The 10151-nt window shown below is 38.6% G+C and overlaps 1 protein-coding gene across 2 annotated transcripts in view; it reads left to right on the forward strand.

Annotated features, from left to right (window-relative positions):
- The window catches only part of COG6 (component of oligomeric golgi complex 6), a 106693-nt gene that overhangs the window by 65878 nt on the left and 30664 nt on the right, over positions 1 to 10151 (forward strand). For both annotated transcript variants that reach the window (XM_006025780.3, XM_025206637.1), the window contains exons 9-11: positions 1415 to 1543; positions 1639 to 1730; positions 6636 to 6700. In XM_006025780.3, coding sequence (XP_006025842.1) covers positions 1415 to 1543; positions 1639 to 1730; positions 6636 to 6700 — 286 coding nt within the window. The remainder of the gene's footprint in view (positions 1 to 1414; positions 1544 to 1638; positions 1731 to 6635; positions 6701 to 10151) is intronic.

Genomic DNA, 10151 nt, shown 5'->3' on the forward strand with positions numbered 1-10151 from the left:
CCTTGCCAGTGATTAAGCCCTATTGGGAGTTTGATCTATTGTTGCAGAGATGAAAAGAATCCAAATACTGTTTTCCTTCCTCATAATGAATGTTTATAATAAAGTAATAGTAAATACTCTATTACATACAATAGATGTTACTGAATTTTTGTGTGAAGGATCAGGTCAGTTATGTTACACTCTACTGAGAGCAAGAAGAAAACCAGAATTTTCTGTTCTTCTTACAAATAAAATTTTCAGTAGTATATTACCATTTTCAAAACCAACGAGGAAAGCAATATCATAAGACTTAGCTGTTGTATTTGTGGTTTTCTATTATATCATTGCTTACTTGAAAAAAATAAGCTTATTTGGTTTGTGGTCTTCTATACTTTTCAGTGAGGAACTGCTGCTCCCGTTCTGTCAATAATCAGCAGACGTGAGGTCTCTGGTGCTTTTAATCAGTTACCTTTTGCAAGTTTTTAAACGTATTTCAACATACATGTTCACTCAACTCATCAAATAGCATATATATATATATTTTTTTTTTACTACCATACAGAGGCACTCTGCACACTTTTATATTTTGGGGTTAAAATATAATTGATTGTGTAGAAATTTAAGTTGCTGTCAGTGTGCTTACTCTGCAACAGAGAAAAATAAAGCACATAATAATTTATAATCAAGATGAATAAAACTTTTGTTATTTATTCCTTCAACTTTGGGTAGCAGTAAGTGAACGTAAAGGGAGCCTGGTTAAAGTGAAATCAGGGCCTGTTAGGGAAAAATACGTAACAGCTTTTATATGAGAAAATGTATTTTCTTTAATATTAGCCAGTGTTTTATGAAGCAAACATGATAGTATTTCTCAAATATTTGAAAGGCTGCCAGAAACAAGACAAGAAAAATTGTCCTCCTTTGCCACAGAGTAGAAAAAGAAACTATGAATTTAAATCACTACCAAGCAGATTTATATTTTATTGAAACTCAGAGAGGAAAAATCCTTACTGAGAGTAGCATGACAAAGGAACAAACTGCATAGGGAGGTTGTGGAGTCTCCGTCTGTGGAGGCTGTCAAGAATAACCTGGATGAGCACATCTCAGAGAGATGTCTATAAGTAGCTTATTCTGAATCTGGGCAGGGCATAGGACTTAAGGTCCTTCCACTTCTGTGGTTCTGATAAATGCTGTGACTTCTATATTTAATTTTTCGATTGCACTCTTTTCCTGTGGCAGAAGCAAAGTCATCTTGAATGAGATTTTTAGTGGTAACACAAATGAGAAAGTTTGGAGTCCCTTTAAAATGCATGTGTTGATGTAACATTAGATACTGCCAAAAAAAAAAAAAGGGTACTGGTGTTAGTCTCTTTAAATTAGGTTAATCTAAATTTTGAGAACAGAATGGCTCATTTGACTTTTTGTATTTCAATTACAGATACACTCTGGATGAGTTTGGAACAGCTAGAAGAAGTTCAGTAGTCCGTGGTTTTATAGATGCTCTTACCAGAGGAGGTCCTGGTGGTACTCCCCGACCTATTGAGATGCACTCCCATGATCCATTGAGGTACAACTGTAGTGAAACTGTATATTGCTCAATCTCTTTTTATCATTTGTACAATAAACTCTTAATCCATGGTAACAATTTTTGTTCTAACTTAGATATGTAGGAGATATGTTGGCCTGGCTGCACCAAGCTACAGCTTCTGAAAAAGAACATCTGGAAGCTTTGTTAAAACTTGTAACAGCTCAAGGTATTATTTAGATTTTTAAAGGCTACACTGTTAATCTATGGAAGCTGAAGTTGGAATTATCAACTTGTCTGAAAACTACAATTAAACTCTTGGAATGTTAGTTCTTTTGCTGTGGTTAGGTCATATTTTAGATGACTTAGAAAACTGCAACCAACATGTTTCTAAAGCAGAAACTCATTAATCAGAAGGAATATTTCAAAGGCTTTGTGCCTTTCACATTAATGTTGCACTTCAGAAGGGGCTCTTTCTTGCTAGTCTTCAGAACTCAGGTGCAGGTCTCTTAAGTATGCCTGTAAAAATGCCATGGTACGTTTCCCTGTTGGTATGTTGGGGATTTTGATGTCATATTCGTTTGATCTAGTAGTAAAAAGTATTTTCTAGGTCATGTGCCGCTGGATCTGCATGGGGTGAGCAGGCTGCCACAGTGGGCTGGGGTTGGGGCTGGGGCTTTGCCAGGCTCTTCCCAGCAGGGGCACTGGGCCGAACTGCACTTGGGGTGGGTGATGGTGGCACTGGGAGTGGGGCAATCTGCCTGAGAATGTAGAACTTAGGAATTGAGGAAAGTCCTCTATTTCATGTCTAAGTCTCCCAGTGAATCAGGACACTTGCTATGAACTCTTGCTATGAAATCTTGGTGTCGTCAGCAAATTTGAACAGGGTGCTTTTCACCCCCTCGTCCAAATCGCTAATAAAGAAATTGAACAGTATGGGCCCGAGGCCCAAGCCTTGTGGGGCTCCACTGCCCACATCTCTCCAGGCCGAACATGACCCATCCACCACCACTCTCTCTGTGTGGCCCCTCAGCCATTTTGCGATCCATCTGACTGTGTAGGCATCAATGCCACAGTTGCCTAGCTGTTTAATGAGAATGGGGTAGGAGACCGTGTCAAAGGCCTTCCTGAAGTCCAGAAAGACTACATCCACCATGACACCTGTGTCCAGTGATTTCGTGACCTGATCGTAGAAGGCAATCAGGTTGGTCTGACAGGACCTGCCCCAATGAACCCATGCTGGTTGCCCCTGAGCATCATCCCACCTGCTAGTCCTTCACAGATGTGCTCCTTGATAATCTTCTCAAAGAGCTTTCCCAGGATCGAAGCAAGACTAATGGCCCTATAGTTGCCCGGGTCCTCCCTCCTCCCGTTTTTGAAAATGATGACCGCATTGACCTTCCAGTCTTCTGGCACCTGGCCAGAGCACCACGAGTGCTCATAAAGCCATGCCAGGGAGCCCGTGATGACCCCTGCCAATTCCCTTGGTACTCTGGAGTGGAGAGTGTCTGGACCTGCTGATTTGAACACGTCCAGCCCCTCCAAAAGTTCCCTAACTCCGTCCTCCCTGACCCTAGGCCCGGCGGAATCTCTCCTGAGTCCGTCCGGAATCCCGGTGGGGGAGATGTCCTGGTCCCTGCACAAAATAATGGAGACAAAGAATTTGTTAAAAAGGGTCTGCCTTTTTTCTCTGGTGCAACCACCAGATTTCCAAGTGTATCTTGCAGGGGCCCCATGTTACCAAGTGCCTTCTTCATACTCCATATATATTTAAAAAGACTTTGTTGTCCTTGATGCTAGCCCTAGTTCCGTATCTGCTTTAGTCTTCCTAACAGCCCCTCTACAGACCCGAGCGATGGAGGTATACTCCTCTTTGGTGATAGCCCCTCCCTTCCACTGGGTGTATGCCTCCTTTTTGGTAATAAAGCATTCCCAAATGCCCTTGGTGAGCCAAGGGAGCCCTTTGATTCTCATTGGGACTGTCACCCCTTGTGCTCGGAAGATCATCTCCTTAAGGAATGACCACTCGTCTTGGACACTCAGTTCCCCTACCCTCCAGGACCCCAGTGCCCCTCCTACAAATCTCAACTCATTGAAGCTGGCCCTCTTGAAGTCAAGGGCTACTGCCTTGCTTCAGGTCCTTGATACCCTGTGCTGGATGGTGAATTCCCGCAGGCGATGATCACTGTCTCCCAGGTGGTCAAGAATCTTGAGTCCCCTCACCAGGTCATTGCCTGTGGCCAGGACCAGGTCCAGCAGGGCATTCCCCCTGGTGGGACTGTGCACCTCCTGGGTTAGGTGGAGGTCCTGTATCTCAGCAGTGAACCTTTGTGATCTGTCAGACATGGCTGACTGCTCCTCCCAGCAGATGTCCGGGTAATTTAGATCACCCATAATGACTACATCCTTTGACTTAACTACCTCCACAAGCTGACCCGAGAATTCGCAGTCCAGCTCTTCCCCTTGGTTGGGTGGTCTGTAGTAGACCCCACTGTTAAGTCCCTTTTCCCATGACCCCCCTGTATTCTGACCCAGTGCACTTCAGTCTGCCCCTCCTCTGACCCCATCCTGTTAGTTGAGGATGTGTATTGCTCTTTGATGTAGAGCGCCACACCCCTGCCTTTCCTCCCCCGTTTTATCCCACCTGTATAGTCTGTAGCCCCTAATGTTTACTACCCAGTCATGGGATGAATCCCACTCTTAAGTGCCTGTTTCAATTCGCACAGAAAGTAATTGGAAGATTTCAGTGGGAACTATATAAGGTTGTAAGCATTAGTTGTATTTTTAGCTAAGCAATTGTATATTTCGTGCAATGGTGCTACCTTGTGACCAGCGGGTATGTCACCTAAAATACTAAAAGTTTTTTATGGAATTCTCTGCTGATGTGGTTTTCAGATGACTGGCATTGTCACAATTTATTTCTATCCTAAATCTGTATTATTTTGTGTATGTGTACACACACACACACACACACACACACACACACACACACACACACACACACACACACACTATGGCGTTGTTGTGGTATCTGTATAAACTGAATATTTACACTGTGGCTGTGACCTGATACGTACAAAAGAAAAGGAAAAAATATATCCATAATTGAATTATATATTGAAAAAATAGATTAATAACTATCTGAAGTTTTCCTTTGCTTTGCCAAGACAAAGCTACATGTCCAACCTGCTGTGGATCATGGGAAGATGTAGATCCTGTTCTGGTGGAAGAAAAATCTATCTATTTATGGAAAAATGTAAAAAGTCATAGTAGATAACCCTAGTTGGTTAAAACCACGTAAGAGCTTTGTAGTGTAGAATAAAACCCACCAGTAGTGCTATTTAATTGTCTAAGGGCTGATAGCAAATGTAGAGAAATTTTGAAACCCTAATGTGATGGCCAGGAAAACACCAGCTCATCTTTCTCTCTCCTGTAGAATTCTACCCAAGAAAAACAGCAGGGACTTCACTTGCCTGCAGACTTTTGACCTGAAGGGGGAGAATTGGGGAAAAAAGTCTTCTGAAGAAGATGCAGCAGGGACTGCATTCCATAAGGAACTGCACTGTAGGGCAGCATCCAAAATTAAGCATGAGCTAGTTATTCTCCCTGGAAAGGCAGATAGAACAAGGATCAGAGATGGAACAGAGGACAGCCAGCAGCTGAAGAGGAATTAGGAAAGGTTTCTATTCCTGCTTGTTCCTCATATCTGCTTTCTTCCTCTGGGCAAGTCCCTTCCAAAATGCCATAACTTCAAATAAAATAAGTGGATATCTTATCATCCTTTGTGGCAAACTAATAATTGTATTATTAATCATGTTGTCAAGTTTCTTTTTACTAAATAAAATGCAAAAATTGTTAATGCATATGCACCCAGAATATGACTGAATCCTGGTCACTGTGTAAACAGCCAGTGTTTGAGATCATTTTTTTTTTTTGTAATTCAGATGTCAGCTTTAATTCAGTAATAACATTTGTTTTTGTTGATCTCATCTTGATACACTTGTTTTGTGTGTAAGGATTTGCTGTTTTCTTGATGAGCACTACAACATGAGTGCTCTTGTCTGTAAACTCTGTTAAAAGGGATAACATATCCTCTCCATGCTTGTCTTTTAGGAACTAGCTGCTAGAAAAGGAGGTTGAAGCTCTTCATTCGATATGGTTTCTTTGCTTTAGCTGCTCTCTATAAGTGCCTTCTCATATATATCAACGTAAAATGACATTGTGGCTGCCCTGATTGTGCCTTACATGGTTTCAAAGATTGTGTTTTGATCTGAAATAAGAATAGTAAAATATGGCTTGGTGTCAACTGATTTTATCACATGGTTTAACCACACTCAGTTATAGTTCATCACGTGAATGTCATCTGAGGTTGAACTCGTGTTGACAGGTTTTAAATTAGAGTTTGAGAATTACTGACTCCATTAATGTATTTTGAGACAGTAATAAATTGAGAACTGTAGATCATCTTCTGTTTATGACAGAATTGCTTACAATGCACCAATTCATTTCTGTTTAATGAAAAGGGGATAAGTTAGTGTTTTTATTTATATATTGCTTTGCTTTATAATGAAGGATGTATTTGCACTAGTAACTTGAACAAGTTACTAGTAAAACAAGAATTTGTTAGAGTTGTTGTATAATATTGCAAGGAAGCAAGTGTGTGGATAATATATGGGGGGAGTTGGTGCAGAGGTATCTAATGTTGATGTAGACGCCTGCATTTCCAATTCTGACTTACCACAAAGGGAAATGACACTGATAATTGGGCTGCTTGAAATGGCATTAGTTTTTGTTTTTGTTTTTCCTTAGCTGAACAGGCTTATGATGTTTTCTCGCTAGATCATTTATACAACTGTCTGTTTTAAAGAGTGTATAGTGTTTGTTCAGGAGCTTGTATTGCCAAATGTATATTCAAATATTTCTAAATTGCTTGAAGACTCAAAGCTAATAGAGACCAGTAGGCATTTTTGTCACAAGGATACAGCAAATTTGTATGAACTGTTTTTGGTGAAGTCAATGATACAAACACCCAATGAGTCAAACACCCAATGATAAAACAAATGAGCAAATGTATAGAAGCAAAAGTTGGACATACATTTCTATAATAATTATTGTTTGTTTGCATTAACAATAGGTGTGGAAGAAAATATTCAAGAAGTAGTTGGGCATATCACAGAAGGTGTCTGCAGACCTTTAAAGGTGGAGTATTTTGTGTGTGTGTGTGTGTGTGTGTTCTACACATATCCAAGCTCAATTGTGTATACTACAAAGAGCAACTTTTCATACATCTCTTAATTATAGATAATTTATTTTGTAAAGAGTAAACATATACATAATTTAAATATTAAGGGATTTTCTGCATTAAAGATGTTATAGCACATGGATATAAGAAAGCCTTTCCCTATATATGTGGTTTAGTGGCACTAAATTCTGAAGTATTTCTGACTCCCTACAAAGGCAGTTAAATTCAAGGTTTAAATTTGTAATTACCTTTATGGTTAGTAAAGGTTAGTTACGGTCTATTTCCTTCTAGAAAGGCAAAGAAAACTTTGACTGATTTTTATAGCTGTGTGTTTCTTAGCTTTGAATGCAAAATAATTTCAGGGGAAATACTAGATAAAGGGTATTTGAGTATTCATATTACTAATTAATGATATAACTGTGTAACATGAGGAAATACTAAATTAGTATTAGAAAATGTACTAAGACATACTTATATATCATTTTAGAAACTAAAGTGTTTGTAAAAACAAATGTGATGATATTTTAAGGAATTTTATTTTACCTGGTAGAGAACATTGGTCTGTTAAAAAAAACGTTGTACTAGAAATCATTTGGTATAACTATTTGAGTATATTTGCAGATAATCATAGCATTACAAGACATAGGTGAAATGTGTCAATGTCCCACAAGGATCACAAGGTAGGGTAAAAGAAATGACAAGAAAGCACTATGATCTCATTTCACAGTTTTCACTGTTTACCTGCTAGCAACTATACCAGTCAAATTATCACCACTGGTTTCTAGAAAATATTTTCTCAATTTTATGTATTTATCTGGTATATTTTGACTATATTATATAGAATGTTCTTATTTTAATTTGAAAATGCTGTGGAATGTATAGAAGTGACCAGGGATGAAATCTTTTTTCTTATTAAGTAAATAGGAATTTTGCTACCGACTTCAATAGAGCTATAGGATTTCACTACAGGTGACTTTTACACATACAACTTGGTATCTTATGAAATCAGTGTTGGTTTCCTCACTTCTATGTCTTTTATACAAGGTAAAAGTGTTTTTTAACCTTTTTTAGATTCAGAGCACCTCTCAAAAAATGCCAGCTGTTAGCTTTCACTCATCTTTTGACTGCAGAAAAATAATAGAACAATGCTGCTTTTGCAGAGAACTCAAAAATACAGTGGGGCAGATCATTTGTGTCATTGTGTCTTTCTATTTGAAACCTCTGAGTTTTTCTTGTGAATCATGTGTAAGTGTTTACACACCTAACAGTGCTAATATTTTATGGTGCTATGGCACCCTGGCTGGGAATCACTACATTCTGATATCTAATACCCGTGAAGACACCCTAAAAATCTTCAGCAGTATGAAAGGTTGCCACCCTTCCAAAACTTGCTAAGCTAAATAGAAAACTATGGATCATCCCACTCTATTATACTGCAAGTTATAATGCACTTTCATCCTGTGAACCTTGTAAATTGTTGTCACAGTTGCTGTACATGTTGTTTCTCCTGGATAAATTTTAAGTCCCAAACAAACAACACAGAATGACAAATAACTGCAACCCATTTGTTGTAAGATGGGGTTAAACATGGTCTGCAAGCCAGATCTGGCACATGGAAATGGGTCATCCAGTCTTTGTCACTGGTTGAGAATCACTGCCCTAATAACTTTAGAACAAAATGTTGTATATTTCTGTGTGTGACACAACAGTAAGCTATTATTTTTCAGGGGATCTGCAGCAGACATTTGTAAAATCATCACTTCCAGTTTACTTGATAATGAAACATATATTGCACCACCCCTCTAAGCATTTAAGTCTTACATGCTAGCATAACAGTTATTTAAGATGGTCTTTACTTCTGTGGTCACATCTGAATACATGGAGAATAATATATGGCTTTCTTCAAGCTTTAAGTGTCCCCATAAGGATATCGCCATCCTTTGAATTTCCTTATTTTTGAAGAAATGTTTTAATTATGTGTAAATAGGAATTGTCCTTGCTTCTTCGTGATAAAATCTTACTTAATACAATACAGACCACTATTTTCAAAGATGAGTACCTAAATTTAGACAGTGTCTGATCACTTGCAAGTACATTTTTGCTTAAGTAGGAGTTGGGGGTACTCGCCATCACTGAAAATAAGACCACTTCTATTTAGATGTCTAAATATGAATGAATGTTGAATGAAGGTTGAAAATTTGACCTAAAATAATAAATACTTCTGTTGCATTGTAGATGAGAATGATATTAATCACACAATACTTAAGGCTTCTTATTTAAAAGATTTAGACATTTTACTCAAAACATTTGAATATAGAGTGCATAATATTTTATCTTTCCTCATACAACAAAAAATAATAATAATTAGCAAGGGGTGGGGGTCATGCATGTCAGCCTGCCTCTAGCAGTACAGTCGATGCCTATTAGTAGCAGCATGGTGTCCTGTTGTTCCTAAGAGACTGCTACTATTATAGGGAATGTCATGAAGTACAGAAAATGATCCCTGTGGACTCTTGTTGTCAAGAGGTTTTTGCACATTATCAGGTGTTACTGCAAAGAAGTACAAACTGTACAAGGAAAGATGTGGAGCTTGAGTTTTATTGTTGCAAAATAGCAAGGTTTAAATAAATGTTCTGTGATTTGCTTCCAAACATGATATTGGTGTCCAGCATAATTCTTAGAGGATGGGTTTCTAGGAAGCATCAGTGCTTGAGCTACCTCTGTTATTTCTGCTTCTTTAATCACTTGTCACCTCCCATTTGCCATTTTTGAGTATCTGAATCTTTCAGAAAATATACTCGTCTTGTTATAGTCTCCTTTTTACTTTTTCCAGTTTCCTTTATTTTCATTTTTTTCTATTCTTCAGCTACGTTTTGGGGTTTTTTCCACATCCCTCCTACACATTTTCTTCCCCATCCTGTTAAGTGCCTTAGGCAATTCTCTAAATCTTTCTGCTTGATCATCTCTATGCAAAATGGGGAAATCTGTGTGTGCGCATGTGTGTGCATGCATATGTGTGTAGTGCATATGGCAGTTGAGGATTAATTGAAGAATTTTGCTTCACAGGTGTAAGTGTTAAGTATTGCACTGCTTTTTTTGGTCTCTGCAAAGTAAAATGGATATGGAATGCATAAGCTTGGTTTAGTTCCCTTTGCAGCTGGCTCAACAGATAAAGTTAACTGATGTGCTATATTGAGTAGTAGACAAATAACTTGGAAGGGTGGGCAGTGGGCAGCCATTTGTCAGTAAGTCCAGCACTTTTAGGAATGTGGGTGTAATAATCAGTGGCCCTTATTGCTTTATGAATACCTAAAGATTGACACCCCACTCTCACAAAAGCTTATATATATGGTGCAAATCTACCCTGCCTTCTGCTTGACTTCAGGCTAACACAGGTAAACTATTCCT

Source organism: Alligator sinensis, unplaced genomic scaffold, assembly GCF_000455745.1.
Source record: "Alligator sinensis unplaced genomic scaffold, ASM45574v1 scaffold1031_1, whole genome shotgun sequence".
In the NCBI taxonomy this organism is placed as follows: domain Eukaryota; kingdom Metazoa; phylum Chordata; order Crocodylia; family Alligatoridae; genus Alligator; species Alligator sinensis.